Source organism: Nomascus leucogenys, chromosome 20, assembly GCF_006542625.1.
Source record: "Nomascus leucogenys isolate Asia chromosome 20, Asia_NLE_v1, whole genome shotgun sequence".
Classification (NCBI taxonomy): Eukaryota; Metazoa; Chordata; class Mammalia; order Primates; family Hylobatidae; genus Nomascus; species Nomascus leucogenys.
In genome coordinates this window covers 77352253-77372813 of record NC_044400.1, presented here as the reverse complement: position 1 = coordinate 77372813, position 20561 = coordinate 77352253, and the positions used below count along the sequence as shown (strand labels likewise).

Here is a 20561-nt window from a genome sequence, read left to right as displayed (position 1 = left end):
GGATTTTAGGGCTGGAAAAGCCTTTGAGATTTGAGCCAGAGTCAGGTGCAGACCCTGGTTGGGCTGCTGGCTGCTGGGCGGCCACAGGCGTCTCCCTGCCCCTTGCCTCAGTTTCCTCACCAGCAGCATAGAGATGACCACGTTTCTTCTAGGCGTCTTGTGAGCATGCAAGGGTGGTGTATGGCTATAAAGTGCTTTTCGCCTATAGCTGAGGGTGGAGAGCAAGGCAGATAATCCCTTGTTATAAGAAGGGGGAAACTGAGGCCCAGAGAGAGACAGCAACTCACCTAAAACTGCTCAGCTGAGTGAGTAGGCAGAGGCAGAAAGAGAATGGGTCAGCAGAGCTTTGTGGCTCCTGAGTCCTTTACTGAGGGCAGAAGGAAGCCTGGACCGTGTGAGGCCTTCAGCATCTACAAAGGCCTGAAACAGACATACACTGAAACAGACACACACGTGCCAGCATCCAGTGAGCTGCCATAAATATAAAGCAGTAGTCATTGCTCTTCCTGAGAAGCAGAAATAAATGTTTAAATACATTGGCCTAAATGACTGGCAAATGGCACAAATAAATTCTGAGGAAGTGGGCAGCCGATTAGCTTCGATGTTGAGTAATGAGGGTGCTGGTGCCCCCTGTCCCACCCCCAGTCCCAAGAAAGTTTATGAGGGTTTCATCTAGAGGGAAGGATACAGTGATCACATCTTGATCACCCTGGTGTTTGGGGCAGAGCCAGTGGCCTTCATAAAATTCCTGTTTATGTCCCTCCCAGCATTGGAAGTTTTTCTTTGTAAGTCACACACATCCCAACACACTTAACTGTCACTGAGAACGTGGGTGCCCTGGTCTGTCCTCATCCTGCCTCTCACCTTGTTTGCTTCCGATTTCACCCACGCCATGCTAACCCTGCACAGCGTTCTACTCACCCTGCGCAGTTCACACTGGAGGCAGCTATTTACTGAGGAGCTGCTCCACGCTAGGCCCTGGGCTAGCCCTTGGGGCCCTAGAGGTGAGCAAGGTTCAACTCAGTACCTGTCCCCAAAGTGTCCCCAGCCCCCAAGGAAACAGATATGGAATGACCATCACGCTGGCGGTCAGTGCAGTGACAGAGGAAAACAGAGAGGCCGCGGGCACCCCAGGAGGCCTTTCTCTACTTTATCAATTTGGTGAACTCCCATCCATCCCATAAAACCCTACTGGCCTTCACCTCTGTAAAGCCTTTCTGCACAGGCCAGATGAAAATTGTGATCTTTCCTGTGTCCCCTCTTGCCTTTTGGATCCGACACTGTCTATCCTTAGTGTTTGTATCTTCCTTGCCCCTCACCTTGACTAGACTGTGGCTTCTGCAGAGGCAGCATGTTTTACTCATGAAACCCCCAAACCTTCAGGGAAGGTTTCCTTTCTCTCTTCTCTTTACTAAAAAAACTGGCTTTGAGCTCTGGTTTGGTGGATGGCAGCCAATGGCTGGAGCACTGGACAAATTGGGTCCCAAGGCTGCCTGGAGAAAACAGAAAGCAATGATGCCAGAAGGAAGGGGGCGGCGGACTGAGATGCCAAGACTTTGCTGGGCCAGTGATGCTCTGCCCTTCTCCAGAGCAGCTGGACTCCCTCTGTCTCCTGAGAGTCCAGGGATCCCCAGGGTGGGCAGTGGCTGCACCCCGAAGGAAGGGAAGGTTAGCAGCTTACCTAAAATATCCGACACAGGAATACATGCAGGGAGGACGCCTTGGAGGAGTCCAGACACACTAACACCAGCTCCCAGGCACACAACCTAGAAGCAAAGTCACAGAGGCAACAACGCAAGAACCACCCAGAGCCAGGCTGTCACTCACACTGGTGCTGCACGCACACACACACACACTCTCACACACACACTCATGCATGCACATACACATATACTCAGTCATGCATGCACACTCACATGCACACTCATATGCACACACTCATACATGCACTCTCAGCCATGTACACTCCCACACACACAGGCTGGGTGCCCTGGTGTGTGGGAAAATTTAGTGTGGGCTGCAGAGCTGCCTCTGCTCCAAAGGAGCTCAGTGCTTGTCACTCCGACTGCAGCACCGAGGCTCTCACCTCCCATCTCAGCTGTTCCCTGAGAGCTCAGGGACACAGCCCATTCATTCATTCACTCACACATTCACTCATTCACTGGAGAGTCTCTCTGTTAGGCCTTGGACTGAGCACCAGAGAGACAGAGAGATAAACAAGAGGTGATGCCTCGCTCCCATAGCTGGTCCCTAGTCCACTGGGAAAGCTGATGGGACCAGATGACAGCCTCAGGGTTGGTCAGGGCTGTGCAAGGGACCTTCAGGGCTGGGAAAGCTCAATGTCTGATGCCATGGCAAGGACTCCTCACACCAACTGTCCGAGATGAACGTTCATATGAGTCAGGCTAACTCCACCGCTGTAACAAAACACCAGCAGTCCAGGGCCAAGCACAGAAATGCATTTCTCACTATGGGAAGGTTCAGCGTGGATGTGCTGGTTGGGACATAGCTCTCCTGCAGGATTCTTCCATCGCCATCTCATGAGTCTCAGTCCCTAAGGCTTGGGTCCTCACCTTCCAGGTGGGGAAGGTGCTCCCGCTGCTTAGCTGCATCAGGGCCCAGTATCATTTTGCTCACATCCCATTGGTCAGAATTAGTCATGTGGCCATGTCTGGGCACAAAGGCTGCTGGGAAATGTAGTCCACAAGTAGACAGCTGTTTCCCAATGACAGCACTGCATTGCAGGAGGGAGGCGAGGAGGCTTGGCAGACAATTGGCTGGCTCTGCCACAGTATCTTTTCCTTTCATTTTAGAGTTGAGGAAATTGGGGTATAGGAGGGTTCAGCCACTTAATCACAGACCCACAGCAGGTAAGCATCCATGCCTCTCTTGCAGGGCTGGTGGGCGGCGGGCATTTGCCATCTGTCACTGCCTATTTCAGACCACGGAGGATCAGGATGGACGCCCACCCCTGTGTTCCGGCCTCCGGTTGGGATCACATGCTCATGGCATGCTATGTCCTGATGCCACCACCTGGCCTTCACCTCCTCCCTGCCTCCTCATCCTCTGCAGGTGCCGGTGCTGAAGCCCATGGATCTGATGGTAGAGGTGAGCCCTCGGAGGATCTTTGCCAATGGCCACACCTACCACATCAACTCCATCTCCGTCAACAGTGACTGCGAGACCTACATGTCGGCGGATGACCTGCGCATCAACCTCTGGCACCTGGCCATCACTGACAGGAGCTTCAGTATCCTTCACTGTGGCCCAGCCGGTGCCTCCCATGGGCAGAGTAGCTTCCGGTGGGTGGCGGGTTTGGTTTGATTGGCAGCCAGCTGGTTTGGGGGTGGCTGCATTGTTTAACTTCTTCAGTGAGGAACCTCTGGCTCCTAGTGTGCGTGTGAGGCCCAGATACAGAATCATATGTCACGTCTGTTTCTGAACACCTCAATGTCACGGTTGCTGAGCATTGCACCCATCACCTCCTCCAGCATGGCCATGAGCCCCTCATCCTAGGGCCTCACCAGGGGCCAGGAAGGAGACAGAGTTCAGGGTTCAGCTGCTCTGGACGAGGGACTGCTGGCCTTGCTCAGTGTCCACTGAAGGCCCCTCGGGGCCCTCCCCACTGGGGCCCAAGGCAGGCTGTGTTAGCATAGGAGGACCAGCACTGGAGCCCCAACCAGGGCTTCGGGTAACAACCAGGGTGTCAGAAGCCCAGCTGGACTGGGGTCCTGAGGGCCCCCTGCTCAGTGTTCTCTTGTGTCAGGGCAAGCTAGGGGCAGCAGCATTGACGATTTCCCCGACTGCTGGGGAGAGAGCTGGTGATGACATGAGCACCGGCCTGCAGGCAGGGCGAGGCTTGGCCTGCCAGGGGGCTGGTGGGTGGGCAGGCAGGTTGCTGTGATGTCACTATTCTGCATACAACCAATGATAATAATAATTATAATAACACACAGTGAGGCTCTGTGTGCCAGGCTCTGTGACTGACATCAACAAGCATTCATTTTAACTCATTTCATCTTCACAACAACCCTATGAGGTAGGTACTATTATGTCTCCTTTACAGATGAAGAAACTGAGTCACAGAGCACTCAAGTTAACTTGCTCAAAGCTCACAGCCAGCAAGTGTCAAAGCTGGGCCTGAAACCCAGGCCTTCAGGCCCCAGACTCCCCGCTTCTAACCTCCATACCACACTGCCCTTTGTGGAGGATGCCGCCCAGGTGTGTCTTGGAAGGGGTGGGAAGACCCTCCTGAGAGCCTCCATGCAACCGGATGGCCTCCCGACTCCAGGCAGCCTGGGCACCCAGCAGTGGTCAGGAGCGGGCTGTGTCCCTCGGAACAGTAGAAGCTGGGATAGCTGTGGAGAGCAGGGGAGGCAGGGAGCAGTCCTGGAAGGGTGAAAGAGTAACAAATGGCTTTTGTGGGCTGAGAGCCAGGCACAGCCAGAGACCCCTGGGCAGGGAGACCCTTGGAAAACAGCAGGAAGGGAACAGAGCAAAGCATCGGATGTCCCCTGAGCCAGCCAGAGGGTGCGGGGCACATGTGTGGACTTTGGAGGCAGAAAGTCTGTTTGGGTCTGACTGCCACCTTCAAGCTCTGTGACCCTAGGTGAGTACACTCACCTCCCTCGCTGAGCCTCTGTCTTTTCATTCATGCCTCCTCATAGAGCTGTGGGGTGCCATCAGTGAGCCCCTCTGTGTGATGCACCCAACCCTAAGTCAGCACTTGGTGGGTGTCAGGAAGCATCAGCATCTCTCTCCCTTCTCTTGTCCCAAAGGCATGGAGTGCCCAGAGCTGGGAGGCTGGATTGGGCTGGCCAGGAAGGTTCCAGGAAGGATTGGGAGCCAAGCCACTTTGAAGGCTTGAAGCTCAGATTTCTCTGGACATAGAGGGCTGGGCTGGACATCTGTCTGACCCTCCATTGAAGCTGAAAGGCCATCGGGCCCCACCAGTCCACAGTGCTCATAGCAGCAGTTGCTTAGACTCTCTGCTGCACGAGCATGTTTGATGTGGATAACTGTAAGAGAGCTGCGGGCCAGGTGGCTTCAGGGGCTGGAGCGGCGTGGGCGATGGCTCCCTGGGCTGATTGCTTCTGCTCTCTTCTGTGGCTTCAATCTCAGGTGCCACTAGTTCAGGCCCCACCCTCCCAGAATAAAGTCCAGGAGAAACGAGACCAGTTCTCTCTGAACTGTCCCGCCAGGACCCTAGATGGTACCCCATGGGCTCTAACTGGGGGTGAATGCCTTGCTGTGATTGGCCAGGCTGGACTCCTGTACCTCTCCCTGGTGCTGGAGGGAGTCAGCTCCGCCCCCAGCCTCTGGATGTGGGGGAAGGGTGGTCTCCTAGCAGGAGCTCCAGGTCTGCAAATGGGGAGGGTGTGGGGCTCACTGAGCGGCCTGGAAGGTACCGTGCAGTTTACAAATCAGCCTGCCGTTCCTTGTCTCACTTGGTGCTCAGAGACAGTGGTAATTTAATGATCACCCCATTTCACAGATGAGGAAACGGAGGCTGGGGGAGATGAGGGACTGGCCCAGAGTCCCCAGTTGGCAGGGGCAGAGCCAGGGCTCATGCTCAGGCCTCCATGCCTGGTCCAGGGCTTTTGCCCTGGCCTGGGCCTGCCCTCTGCAGCCCTGGGACAGTGGCAGCCACCCTTCTTGAGCCCCCGCCTCCTTCCTGCTGGACTTGGGTGGGGATGGTAATTGCTGCTCGGTTTTCCTATCTGGGCTGCTGTGAGGATTCCGTGTATGGATGCCGAAGCCCTTTATAAAGAACCATAAAGCCCTGGAGTATGGAAGGGATGCTGCTTCATTTCATTTATTCAACCATTCATTCCCCACGCCTTTCTACTCCTAGGCCCACACTGAGCCCTGGGGACATGGGGATGAATGGGAGAAACTCAACCCTTCCCTGGAGGGCTCAGGGGCTGTTGGGGGACACAGCCCCGCCATGGCAGTGGAAGTGAGGGAGTCATCCTTGCTGTAGCCCAGGGTCTGGACAAGCTGCTGTGGGGGCCGCCAAGGAGGCCAGAGAAGGAATTTGGGTAGGAAGCTCCCTGGGCTCGAGGAGGCTGCCTGAGAGCATGGGTGTGCGGGAGGCGGACACATGAGGAGGTGGAAGGTGCCGGAGCTGTGGCGCTGTGGATGGTGCAGGCAGGGGGCTTTCTCCTGGGGCGGGGGCCCCGAACGCCAGTCATTCACAAAACCCCCACAGCCGTGACTGCCTCCACATGCTGCATGTGCTTCCGTTTACTTTTCCAATTTTAAAAAGTTGTTTTCTTTAAATCAAATTGCTTTATTTTTGTCTAAGTAACTTTCTTTTGAAAGGGAATTGAATTTCACCATCATAAGTTAAAGTATCACATACCATGAACAGGAGGTAGCCGCAACCATAATGGTTATGCACACAAAACAGTGGGAGTAAGATCCAGCCTCAGCCCTGTCTGTTGGAACTTTCTGTGATAATAGACTGCTCTGTCTGCACTCACGGGGTGGCAGCCACCAGCCCCACGTGCCTGCTGAGTGCCTAAAACGTGGCTTGGTGACTGAGGAGCGACATCGTTAATTTGATTTAGTTCCGGTTAATCATACTTCAAACGAAATAGCCACATGTGGCCAGCGGCTACTGAACAGGATGCTGCAACCTCTCTCCAGGTTGCCCTTAGACCCTGAAGCTGGTTCTCTCTGAAAAGATGGAGGTAAACATGTGCTTCAGTGTTAAGGGGGAGAGTGCAAAACAGAGACATCCCCCCTCGTTCATCAGAAGGGTTGAATCCTGTCTCCGTGTCTGCATCTATATTACATTACTGGAGGCTGTGCCGACTTCTCACCTGCCTGCTTCCAGGGGATGGGAAGCTATCGAGCTATTGATGTACGGTAAACAGGGGCATGTCACTAGCCAGCTTTGGAGGTGTGTGTGTCGTGGGTGTGTGTCGTGGGTGGATTGGATTCCAGCAGACAAGGCTGGCGGCTTGGGAACCAGCAAGGAGACCCGGGGAGAGAGAGTGAGAGGCAGGGCCAGAGCGTGGCCATGGGTGGGAGGCGGTGGAGGAGTGAGATTGTAAGGATGGAGATGTCATAGATTTGGGTTGTGTCATAACTATTTTTGGATCGGGGTGGCCACAGGACATCCGAACAAGTTGGTTGTGAATAAGAAAAGGGGGTTGGTTCATCCCAGGACTGCAAAGTCCTCCCTGGCCATCACCATGAGCCTTACCTCCTGCCCCGTCCCGAACACACAGATTGTGCCCTGTCCACATGTTGCAGAGCACACCATTTACCAGCAGGTATTTATTAAGCACCTATTGTGTGCCAGCCCTCATGGGTGATGCTGGAACTAGATAAAGATTGTACCTCCAGGAGTGGACACATGATAAACCATTGGTAAAATACCTGGCATTGGAGCAGGTGGTCCGTGGGTGCTACAGGGAGTCGGTGGCCCAGCCAGCACGGCCGTGTACATTTCTCTCCAGCCACGCCTGCTGCTGGCTGCAGGCCTCAGGTTGGTGGAGGGTAAGCCAGGGGTGTGGTTTTTGCCAAGTGAAGATGCAGACATGGAGCTGATGGTGCGTGCAAGAGAGTGAAAATAATGATTATTGACCAAAGAATCTGAGCCAGGTGAGGGACAGTGACAAGGGAGGAGTGTCAGCAGATCAGGGGCCCCTGTGGATCCTGGGAACGTCCCTGGCTGCACACCCTGCCATGTAACTCAGTGTCAGATCTCTGTGTAACTTCCTATTCTGTGAAAACGATTATTAATTCATTGAAATATAAGCATCTGGCCGTAGCGATAGAGGAATGTGTGTCCATGGCATGCACAAGATTCTGAGCTGGGCTTGAGACAGCCCTGACAGGGCAACTTAGGCATTTGGCAGGAGTTGAGTGGAGTCTCCAGGGGCACGTGGTGGCCATGGAAACCTCCCCGATTGGATCTATTCATTGGGGAACCTCAGTGCACCTGGCACTCCCCATGGCCTGCTGCTGCAGTGACAAGACACAGACTCAGGGCTCACACCACAGAGAGAAGCCTCACTTGGCAGGGAAGGTGTGAGGACTGTGGGCTGCAGGTGCCACGATGGGGCTGATAGCAGCCGAGTAATGAGAGGAGGCGTTTCATTTCTGACATGGGAGGAGGCCAGAAAGGCAGCTGAGACCCCACGCAGAGCTGGGAATTGCTCTGAATGTCTGAGATACCTTCTGAGCAAGTCTCAGTGGGATGGATTCTGGCTGTCAGAGGGTGACAGTTCTGATTAGTCCTGACAAGAAAAACCCAGGGTCGGGAGGCCTGCGTCCGCGCAGAGCCAGGGGAAGGCGTGGGCTGGACTTGGGGTTTGCGTCCTTTTGACCCTTGCTCTCCGGGGTCCTCACTCGGCCCAATGACGCTGTTCAGTCCTCCGTGCCCACTGGAGGTTTTCCACCGCGTCACATCTCCTAAGTCCAATCACTTCCCGTCTCAGCAAAAATGACTTTTAGTAACCATATCACGAGAAAGGAAAACGTTTTTTAGTAAAGGAGAAAAAGAGGGCATTGCTTGCATTGCTTTGACCATCGGACAATGAGAAAGGTGACTTAGAGGACATCTCTGCTGGAATGCCGTCATTGGCTCTCAGATGGAGGGAGGGAGCCTGGTGATACTGAGGCTCTGTGACCTGTCTCGGTGTAGTCACCAAGGCTCAAGCAAGAGGAGCCTTCCCAGCCTCCTCCCTCTCCCTCACCCTCAGAATGGAAAGAGGTGCCCAGCACTCTCTACTCTCCCCCGACACGTGCCCAAATCCCGCCCTGCCCTGCCCAGAGCCTTCTGCACAGCTGTGAAATTGGCTCATCAGAACCTCTGGTCTGACCATGTCAGCCCCCCTTAAAACTCTCAAGGGTTCCCCTCTGGCTTCTGGAGAAAGCCTGAGCCCCTCCACAGTGCCCTGTGCCTTTGGTGACCAGCCCCTGCCCACCTCTCAGGTCACACTGGCTCACTCCTTCAGTCGCTGGGTCCCTGGCATGGGGCAGGGTGAGACGGAGCACTGCCATCCGCCATCCCTTCTCCTGACCCTGCCATCTGCCTCTTTGGCCTGGCTGACTCCTGTTTGCCCACATGCAGCATCTCATAGCCCATTGCCCGGGACAGCCTCTGACCTGTCCCTGCCACAGGCTGGTCAGAGCCCTTCTAAGCCTGCAGCTCCTTGGCTGCCCCCGGTCACATGGAGTTTTTTGTTACTGTGACAGCCTCCTCCATTTTGTGGTGGAAGCCCTGAGATTAGGAACTCAGGGTGAGGCCTCTCTGCATCCCTTGCTCCACACAGGACCTGGCAATAGGAGGTACTTGTGAACGGCTGTAGGTGGAGTGGGCTGGAAGTTCACCATTTCCATGTGGTCTTAGGATACAGACACCTCCTTGTTGATCTGGGCACCTGGGGAATCAGAGACCCCAGACCCTAAAGTGCAGGAGAAGGAGCCGGGTTTGGGGCTCTGGCGGGCCTGGGCTCAGACCCATTGCTCAGTCTTCTGGGCCATCAGCTGCCCTGAATGTAAAATGGGAAAATTCCCTTTTATAAGGATATTTGTAAGGAATAAAGAAATCTTTCACATAAAGAGCCTGGTGCCTAATTGGAGCCCAGCAAGAGGATGGTTTATTTTGTCTCTTAAACAACAGCCCTTCAAATATTTAAGGTTGATTCTCATAAAATCCCTGCATCTCTGATGGTTAAAACTCTGTTTTCTATGGTGCAGTTTCAACATCTGTTTCAGCAACCTCTCGCGTCCTTTAATACCAATACTTTGAGACTGTTAATGCAGCACTGGGTGATTTTTCTTGAGTCTGATGTGTCTTAAAGGTAACAAATTGCACAGGAGGTCTCAGCGGGTGGACCTCTGCTTTATTTTTAGCACCCAGAGAATTTAAAAGATGGTTCGATTGGTTTTTCTCTCCCTTAGTGATTTCTCATGGTGGGAACTGGCATCACACCAAGCCTCGGCCTGGAGAATTTCTAATTCCCATTTACAGAGCAGGTCCACGTGGCCAGGTGGGCTGGAGGGGGGTGCAGCGATTCACCACAGGAGGCTCAGAACCTTCATCAGCCCACGCCTGCCTGAAGACTCAGCTTGTCCTCTGTGCAGGGAACAAAGGAGGGAGCAGACACGGTCCCTCTGCATGCAGGCTCTGTGCTGGGCCAAGGGACCCTGAGCCCGGGCTCTACCCCTGCCTCTGCTACTGACCCTCATCAGTCACTCAGTCTTTCTGCACCCCCTTTATCTCATCCACCCCATGGGAGTGTGTCTCCTGTACCAGGAGCTGTAAAGGTGGAATGGCCAATGAGTATGGGGCCTGATGTGGTGTAGACACGCAACCTTCACCAGCCCATGACCTGCTGTCGGGCACCTTACAGGAGTCTGGAGCCCTGGGTTCTGACTCCAGCTCTGCCACTACCTGCCTGCGGTTCTGTGCATTCATTGGTTCATTCGGCAGCATTGGCCGAGAGTCTACTCTGTGTTGAGCGTTGGACTTTGTGCTAGGGAAGCAGACAGGGTCTCTGCCAGGTCCTACGAGTACAGTTGTATGGGTTGTCTACTGCCCAAAAGAGGTGATGATCTGGGGAAGAAGGGACTTTTTCTGTTTTTCAGTTCTGCAAGGAAGAGCTGTATTTTCATAATTGGCACAAAGGCACTTTTTGAGTGAATGGGGATCCTGATGCTGCCCGGGTGAACTTTCTAGGTGAGCAAGAAGATACTCTTCTTGCTCAAGCCTCAGTGAGTCCCATGATTCCATCGTCCGAATGCACCCAGAGCCCACCTGCCTCTCTGCCCCCAGCACGTGTCCAGGCCACTGTCTCACCCTGATCATGATGGTGACCTGACTGGCCTCCCTTCTTAGGTCTAGGAGCCAGACTGCCAGGGCTCAGACCTTGGCCCCAAGACATAGGGACTCTGCGGCCTCGGTCAGCTCACTTGGGCTCTCTGTGCCTCAGCTCCTCACCTGTAAAGTGAGGAGAAGCCCCTGCTGACACCATATGGCTGCTTGAGGACTGGGTGCTATGATGACATCTGGGAAGCCTTTAGGGCAGTGCCTGGCAAATCACCGAGCTGCAGCATCATTGCTTCATTAGCTGTGTTTCCCCAGGTGTCTCCTTATGGTCTGTTCTCCTACAATATGAGAAAAAAAAAATGACAAGATCATGTCACTCCCTGCTCAGAACCCTTCAGCAACTTCTCCCAACTTGGAGTAACTCTGCCCCTTTCTCTGGCCTCTGAGGCCCTGCAGGAGCTGGCCCTGGCCCCTCCCTGGCCCACTTCCTCCTCTCTCCCCTTGATCCCTGGGCTCAGCCTTCCCGGCCCCCCACTCTTCACCATATTTCCAGCCATCTCCTGCAGCAGAGCCATTTTGCACTGGCTGTTCCCTCTGTCTGTGAAGTTTCTCCACCCTCATCCACTCAGTGGACACCTTCTCAGAGACGCCTTCCTTGGCCAGTCTGTTGGAACTAGTCCCTCCCCTCCCTGACTCCCTCAAGCCCCTTCCCTTGAGGCTTGGCCCCTACCTCGTTCCCTGTTCATTTCCCGCCTCTCTCTCCTGGACTGGCACCTTCATGAGAGCAGGCACCTTGTTTGATTTACCTGGAATAATGCCTGGTCCAGAGTAGATGCTCAAAGAATGGAACCAGCACAATAAAGTGAGATGAGTGTTGGGATAAGGTGGGGAGGACCCTAACCTCCTTAGAAAGTCCATGATGGAAAGGCATTGGCACTGAGGCTTTTCTCCTGGGCCTGCCACGTGGTCCCCTGGCAGGTTGCTTCACCTTCCTGGACACCATTTCCCCTTCTCTTGGCTGGACTGGTGTCCTGAAGCTGGCTTTCATTGAGACAGATGGGTTGTCCTTGCCAGGTCTCCCTTCGTCTGGCTATGTACGACTTTGTGTCTTGCCTGCTGCTGGCATGACACAAGGTCATACACAGCTTGTAACTGTCAGGTGTGCATATCTCTTCCCAAATCCATGTTCACGGACATTGCTTTGGTAGCTTGAATTTGGCCATGGTGGTAGTATTTCTACAGATATCTACAAACACTACAAAATCAATCCCTCCCCTCCCCAGAAGAGAGGGTATTGTTCAAGTTACCAGCACACAACTGCTCTGGGGCCTTCACAAGGCCAGGCATTTGGTCAGTCAGCCTCCACCATGACTGAGGGCTTCCTGCGTGCAATGGCGCTGTCCATGGTGCTGACCCTGTTGTGAGCCATTGGGTCGAGGTCAGCATCTCCACCTCCCACCCCACTGTCACTACTTGCTGTGTCACACGGTGTTCTGAGCACGCTGCCGATGTTAACTGGTTGAATCCTCCCAACAACACTATGTGGTAGGCATTCTTAATATCCCCCTTTTACAGATGAGGAAACAAAGCCACAATAAGTTTCAGTAATCTACCCAAAGTCAAATGGGGAAAGGGGGTGCGGGGAAAGGGGGTGCCAGGGCTGGGATTCAGACTTAAGCCTCCTGGATGCAGAACCATGCACTTAACTGTCATGCTACACTGCCTCTCAGTCATGATGGTAACAGCCCCAGTTGCAGCCTGCCTGGTGCTGGGGTAAACAAATGCAAGATGCCACTGGTTGCATTTCAGTCTCATGACCACTCGCCAGGTGGGGGCTGTCACTGTCCCAACTCTGCAGAAGTGGAGATGGGCACTGAGAGGTGGGCTCCCTTGCCCAAGGCCTCTCTGAGCCCAGTGTCCTTCTGATGGCCTGCCCAGTTCTGTTGAGACAGCCATATTTCTTGATTCTTGTTTTAGGTCCTGTGGAAAGACAGGCCCAATTGCAGGATAGATTGGAGGTTGTTTTGCGATGAGCATGGCTGTCAGTAGCTGTATGGCAGTCCTCACGTTTGCCCTGCAGGTGGCATGGTAGAGGTATGCGACCCTGGCCTGCCTCCTGTCCCTTTCCGATCCTCACGTTTGCCCTGCAGGTGGCATGGTAGAGGTGTGCGACTCTGGCTTGCCTCCTGTCCCTTCTCGACAGACCTCCCTGGCATTTCTAGAACTCGCTCCCTGTTAAAATCCTCTTGTCCCCAGGCCTGAGCCCCAGACCCTTGGCCTGCTTCCCTCTTCAGGATGGGTCCTGCCACTCCCAGCCTTATGTCAGGACCCCGCCACCCTCATAGCTCACACTCCATCACCCTGGAGCCTCTCCTTCCCTCTTAGAACTCCTCTCCTTTTGGACAGAGTCTATGCTCCCTCTGAGTTCTGCTGGCGCCACATCCTCTCCAGCCTGGCTCTCGCCCTCTGTGCCTCCCTCCCTCATGCTCAGCCACCCAGCCTCTCACACCTCTGAGCCTTGCACTCCCCCTCTTCAACCCCCTCACCCCCTCCACCACACACTCACACACACCAAACACTTTCCCACCCGCCGACTCTGCCTGGATAACTCCTACTCACCATGGGCTTCAGAGGGCCCTTCCCTAACTCTACACCATCTCAGGGCCTCGTTATAAATCTCTGACGTGAGCACCTGTGTCTCTCTTGGGCCATCGATCGATGGTGGAGCTAAATCTGCTTCCCTGCCAGGCTGGGAGCCCCAGCAGTCAGGGCGGGGTCTGGTCTGCTCCTTCTCAGTGCTGTGGGGGTACAGCTGCCTGGGTGCACATCCCAGCTGTGTCCAACCTTGGATTCCCCCTCTCAGGTCTTGGAAACCAAGGCATGCTGTTCACCACAGACCCTCCTAGTCCTCCCAGGGGGTGCCAAGCACTGTACCTTTTGCATCCTGCTTAGCCGTATGCTTTTTTCCCAGAGGGAGAGAAAGACTCTGATGGAGAATTCTAATTTAACTAACTTCAGTTTAACTGTAGCCATGTACTGGGTCTTTTGACATATGTCATCTGGTGAAATCCTCATTGCAGCCCTGCAAAGCAGAAGTTATCAACACATTCTACAGATAAGAAAAGCAGAGCACAGAAAGGCTGAGTTTTCAAGAGGTCACACAGATGTTAGGCAGTGGGGCTGGACTTTCAAGCTCTGGGCTTTGTGATTCAGAAGTCAGGACTTTCTTCCTTTTTCATAGCTTGGTTGATTTCTTTCTAAGCACGTATGAATCACCTGAGCGGGGCCATGGCAGAGCTGTGAAGATGGGCTCACCACACAGAGAGCATGCAGGGCTCAGTGGCTTGTGCAGTGAGCAGTGAAATAGAACAGCACCTTTCCCATAGTTCCAGCAAGCTGGGTTCTGCTCCCTGAGAGGAATTGCATCATCATTAAGGTGTTCTGAGTGGAGAAGGGAAGGAGGCTGTTACAGGCTAGATTGTGTCTCCCCCATCCCCATGCATATGTTGAAACCCTAACTCCCAGAACCTCAGAATGACACTGTATTTGGAGACGGGGCTTTAAAGGGTGATTAAGTTAAAATAAGGCTGGCAGGGTGGACCGTAATCCAATCTGACTGGTGTTCTTGTAAGAAGAGGTGATTAGAACCCACAGAGAGATGTTAAGATGCAGGAATGAGAATGTGAGGACACAGGAGAAGGCAGTCACCTTCAGGCTGAGGAGACGGGCCTCAGAAGGAACCAGCCCTGCTGACACCATGTTATTGGACTTCGGGCCTCCGTAGCTATGAGAAACACGTATTGTTTAAGCCACTCGGTCTGTGGTATTTTGCTGTGGCAGCCAGGAATCCTCCTGTAGGGTCTGACATGCCTTGGTCTGAGTGCTTGCAGCTCATGTTTGTAGTCAGGTCATCTTTTGGAGAAGATTTGCTGAAAAAGCAGTTTTTCAAGACGACCTCCATGTGTGGGAGGCCTTCTAGGGCACCTCCGCATCCGGCGTCCCTGGTGAGCTCATGCGGGAGGCCTTTTGTGGCTCTTGGCAGGGCTGCCTCCATCCCTAACTCCGGTGGCTGCTTGGTTGCCATGGCGACAGCTTCCTCCATCCTGAGAGCAGGCTCCTGCTGAGACATCTGGATGAGCCTCGCTGTGCTCCGTGAAATCGGTGGAGCCCAAGGCTGCAGCCGTCTCTCTCATGGATCCCTGCTCTGCACCCAGCATCCGCCTTGCTGAGGACACGAGCCAGTCCAGCCAGCCTGGCATCAGGGTCCTTGGGGTGCCCACCCCACGGGGAAGGCTGCAGATGGTGTGGAAATGCGTTTACTCCAGAACAGTGGGAGGGACGCTGACTGGAAGTTAGGGAGTCAGGATTTCAGTCTTTACTCTGCCAGGGCTCTGCGTGTGGCCCTGGGCAAATCACTGCCCACTCTGGGCCTCCCTCTCCTCCTGGGTGGGGTTGGCACATGGGCAGTTCCTGCCTGCAGGGGTGGACTATTTGCCTGCCCTGTGCTAGGCACGGCTCTCTGGGGTTATTACCATGTCTCAAAGTTCAATTACTTTCTGTGGTTTTTAGATTAGCTTGTTGTGGGATCTCCACTGGGGCCCATCATGATGTGAACCAGTATTTGCACACTGCTTTGGCACTTGTGGAGTGCTTTGCATACCTGCTTCTCACTTGAGCTCCTTGCCAGAACCAACCAGTGATGCTTCTTCATTTCACATACCTGGCTATATTTCCAGTCAGCAGATATTTGCCCTGTAGAGGAGTGAGCAGCCCTTGGTTCCTGTGCCCACCTTACAGGAGAGGATGACCGGGGGGCAGACTGGTGCAGCTTGGCTGCCATGGCTCCTGGAGGTGTAGCCACCTCCTCTAGCCTGACATGGGGCTGGTGTAGCTGAGCTCACGTGGCTGGGCTCCAGGAGAGCAGGCCGTGCCTCTGGTGTCAGGAGATGAAGGAGTTTCTTTCTTTTTTTTTTTTTTTACAGGTGAAATAAATTTTAATGATAAAATTATTTTAGTAATACAAATCTTAATAATAACATTTATTTAACTAAATATACCCCAAATATTATCATTTCAACCTTGGCACTAGCTACATTTCAAGTGCTTTTTTTAAATTATTATACTTCAAGTTCTAGGGTACATGTGCACAATGTGCAGGTTTGTTACATAGGTATACACGTGCCATGTTGGTGTGCTGCACCCGTTAACTCATCATTTACATTAGGTATTTCTCCTAATGTTGTCCCTCCTCCACTCCCCCACTCCATGACAGGTTCTGGTGTGTGATGTTCCCTGCCCTGTGTCCAAGTGTTCTCATTGCTCAGTTCCCACCTATGAGTGAGAACATGCGGTGTTTGATTTTCTGTCCTTGCAATAGTTTGCTCAGAATCTTGGTTTCCAGCTTCATCCATGTCCCTACAAAGGACAGGAACTCATCCTTTTTTATGGCTGCATAGTATTCAATGGTGTATATGTGCCACATTTTCTTAATCCAGTCTATCATTGATGGACATTTGGTTGGTTCCAAGTCTTTGCTATTGTGAATAGTGCTGCAATAAGCATACATGTGCATGTGTCTCTATAGCAGCATGATTTCTAATCCTTTGGGTATATACCCAGTAATGGGATGGCTGGGTCAAATGGTATTTCTAGTTCTAGATCCTTGAGGAATTGCCACACTGTCTTCCACAATGGTTGAACTAATTTACACTCCCACCAACAGTGTAAAAGCATTCCTATTTCTCCACATCCTCTCCAGCACCTGTTGTTTCCTGACTTTTTAATGATTGCCATTCTAGCTGGTTTGAGATGGTATCTCATTGTGGTTTTGATTTGCATTTTTCTGATGACCAGTGATGATGAGCATTTTTTCATATGTCTGTTGGCTGCATAAATGTCTTCTTTTGAAAAGCATCTCTTCATATCCTTTGCCCACTTTTTGATGGGGTTGTTTGATTTTTTTTTTTTTTTTAATTTGTTTAAGTTCTTTGTAGATTCTGGATATTAGCCCTTTGTCAGATGGGTAGATTGCAAAAATTTTCTCCCTTTCCTCTGTAGGTTGCCTGTTCACTCTGATGGCAGTTTCTTTTGCTGTGTAGAAGCTCTTTAGTTTAATTAGATCCCATTTGTCTATTTTGGCTTTTGTTGCCATTGCTTTTGGTGTTTTAGTCATGAAGTCCTTGCCCATGCCTATGTCCTGAATGGTATTGCCTAGATTTTCTTCTAGGGTTTTTATGGTTTTAGATCTAACATTTAAGTCTTTACTCCATCTTGAATTAATTTTTGTATAAGGTGTAAGGAAGGGATCCAGTTTCAGCTTTCTACATATGGCTGGCTGGTTTTCCCAGCACCATTTATTAAATAGGGAATCCTTTCCCCATTTCTTGTTTTTGTCAGGTTTGTCAAAGATCAGATGGTTGTAGATGTGTGGTGTTATTTCTGAGGGCTCTGTTCTGTTCCATTGGTCTATATCTCTGTTTTGGTACCAGTACCATGCTGTTTTGGTTACTGTAGCCTTGTAGTATAGTTTGAAGTCAGGTAGCATGATGCCTCCAGCTTTGTTCTTTTGCTTAGGATTGTCTTGGGAACGCGGGCTCTTTTTTGGTTCCATATGAACTTTAAAGTAGTTTTTTCCAATTCTGCGAAGAAAGTCATTAGTAGCTTGATGGGGAGATGCAGGAGTTTCTATAAAAACCTCTGTATACCCGAGGACTATATGGGAGGCCTGTGTGGATCACACCTCCTGTGTCCTTGGCAGGGATAGCTGCAGACTTCACTCTTGGGTGGAAGAAACCCCGCTTTGCTGACTCCCCCAGGTGCAGGCTCTGAGCTCACAGGGGTGGTCTGAACAGCTGGGGGCACCCAGCACCCCTACCCCAACCCACCAGGGTGAGGAGCTCCTTGTACTGTGGATGGGGGACCGGGATAGGCCCACCTGTCCCTCCAGGGCTGCACTTGCTCCATCTAACATTGAACGTGGGGCTGTGTGCAGTAAAGAAGGGAGGCTGTGTGACCCAAGCAAGAGTGCATCGCCTCCTCTAGGCCTAGGGCTGTGGGCGGCAGGGCAAATCCACCATGCATGGGGCTTTCTGCGCACATAGCCATGCTTTGTTTAGCTAGCACCTCTGGCTGGTTTTCTATTACAACAGCAGAGTGGAGTCCTTGCAGTTTCGATAGAAATCCTGCGTCTGGCGAGGCCTGAAATATTGACTGTCTGGCTCTTTGCAGAAAACACTTGCCAACACCTGTGAATGTTTACTCTCGGCCACTGGAAGGAAAAGGGGGTTCATTTCAAGACATGGGGGGCTGAAGCCAGACAACTGCCAGGTCCCCGGGCCCCTCCAGAGACCTGACAGCCCCTCGTTGCCCAGCACCTCGCTGTCCCTGTCTCATGCCTATGGCTGCAGCTGTGACTTTCTCCTCCTGCTCCCCGAGCCTCAGATGACACAGAGTCCAGAGAGGCTGAGAGACTGGCCCAAGGCTCCACAGCAGATGAAAGGGGGATTTGAGGCTGGGACCCGGGGTCCCTGGCAGCCAGGCAGAACAGGCCTGTCATCTGGCAGACCTTCTCAGCAGCTCACCTACAGAGCACCCACTCTAGCCCGGTCCTGTTCTCAGCACTTCACGGGGACTACCTTACCCCATCCTCATCTGGGAGCTGCAGAGTGCAATTTCCCTTCTGAATTTGGGGAAACCGAGGCACAGAGAGGTTCAGAAACTTGCCCAAAGACACATAGCTAGCAAGTGGCAGAGCTGGAGCCACCCCCAGATGGCGAGGGGGCAGGGATTGCACTCTGGAGCCACAGAGGGCGTATGGAAGACTCTGGAGCCCAACTGAGTCCCAGGCCTGGTCTGACCCTTCTCTCCTTGTCCCTGAGCAATTGGCTTCTCCTCACCGAGCCTCTGTTTCCAGTGTAGAAGGGGCACACCTCACTCACGGAAGGCAGAGGGGATTGGATGAGCCACAGATGCGAAGCTAGTCCCGCGCATGTGTTAGCTGCGGCAGGTACCAGGTGCTTGGCTGGGGTTTGGGGGATATAAACAGTAGAACAACTTTGCCCAGTCAGGTGAATGACATAAGCAGGTCAGCTAGTATTTGCAACCTAAAAAGATCTCGCCCATGGGCCTTGGAGCAGGTGCAGTGAAGACCAGAGGAAGCGGTGTAGGAACCAGTTCTTCCTGATGGACTTCACTGGACCCGCAGCACGTGTGACCTGCTTCCCAGACCACAGCAATTTTTTTTTTTTTTTTTTTTTTTCCGACAGAGTCTCACTGTGTCACCCAGGCTGCAACACAGTGGCATGATCTCAGCTCACTGCAACCTCCGCCTCCCAGGTTCAAGTGATTCTCCTGCCTCAGCCTCCTGAGTAGCTGGGATTACAGGTGCCCACCACCATGCCCAGCTAATTTTTTTTTGTATTTTTAGTAGAGACAGGGTTTCATCATGTTGGCTAGGCTGGTCTCAAACTCCTGACCTCAAGTGATCCTCCTGCCTCGGCCTCCCAAAGTGCTGGGATTACAGGCGTGAACCACCATGCCCGGCCAGCACTGCGCTCTTGCATTTGTACCTCAGCAGCAATACTTTCAACACACTGCAGGGGGACGGCCCCTTTGAATGGCCTTTGTCAGTGATGATCCACTCCCGAAAAACCCCTCACACCCTGGCCTTCTTGACCATGCCTCTTATCTCTACATTAACAGCTGCTTCCCTTTGAGATGGTTTGCAACCTCCTGCCCCCTGGGCCCTGATCAGAGGGGACCACAATGGGCTGGTTCATTCGTTCAGTCAGCAACTACTTACTAAGCACCCACTGTGTGCCAGGCAGCAGCAGCAATCCTGACAGGTAGGTCACTGCCCTCACTGGGGACAGACAGCAACAAACAGGCCAATAATGTAATAAGCAGTGATTAATGCTTGCAAAAAGAGAAAGCAGAAAATCTATAATTAAGCAAGGTAAAATAAATGTTTATTTTGAGGGGCAGAGATTTATAGAAGGTTACTTTGTTAAGGAGCATTCAGGCAGAGATCTGAAGGGCGTGACTGTGAGGGCCCTGCAGTGGGAATGTGCCCATCACGCCCTTGGTTGATTGGACACCTCCTCCGTTCGCACAACCTGCAGCTTATTCTAAGGGGCAATGGGGCCCGGCTGTGGGGGGCTGTGGGTGGAGGAACCCAAGCTGGATTTGCAATCATGCACCCGGGCTCAGGTATCAGCTCTGCTGCTCACTGACTGTGGAACCCTCTGAGCCTGTCTCTGGACCTAAAGAAAGTGAAGTGGAGCACCAGCTGCCTTCTGCACCCTGTTAGTGTGTGTTGAGGTGGGGGTGGGGGCAAATGACTGTGAACAGAGTTTCTAAATTGGAAGGGCTGTTCCCAGGGAAAGGTTCAGAGTCGTCTCCTCATCTAATATTTGTCCACAGATCAGTCATGCAGCGAGCATGTCCCAGGCACCAGCTCTGGGCAGGTCGTGTGTGAGGGGTGTGGGGGCACAGAGGTGAATCAGGAGGGGGAGCTGGCCCTGGAGCCGACTGCAGGGCGGAACCGATGGGCACATACACAGCACGGTGGTCCTGAGGATGGGCAGAGGGGTAGGGCCTCGCCTTGGTGTTCAGGCAGAGACTCAGAATGCTGTGGCAACTTCGAACTGCTGGATATGGCTGGCGGGTATGGAGGGAGAAGCGGCCAAGGTGAGATTGAGGAAGAGCAGGCAGGGGCAGCATGCTGGGCAAGTCCCACCTCCTCGGTGGGGTGGGAGAGGCCACCACGCAGGGT

At 52.9% G+C, this 20561-nt stretch overlaps 1 protein-coding gene across 5 annotated transcripts in view; it reads left to right on the top strand.

Annotated features, from left to right (window-relative positions):
- Positions 1–20561, top strand: part of PPP2R2C (protein phosphatase 2 regulatory subunit Bgamma) — a 242899-nt gene that overhangs the window by 189643 nt on the left and 32695 nt on the right. For all 5 annotated transcript variants that reach the window (XM_030801408.1, XM_030801406.1, XM_030801407.1 and 2 more), the window contains one exon: positions 3073–3250. In XM_030801408.1, the coding sequence (XP_030657268.1) occupies positions 3073–3250 (178 nt within the window). The remainder of the gene's footprint in view (positions 1–3072; positions 3251–20561) is intronic.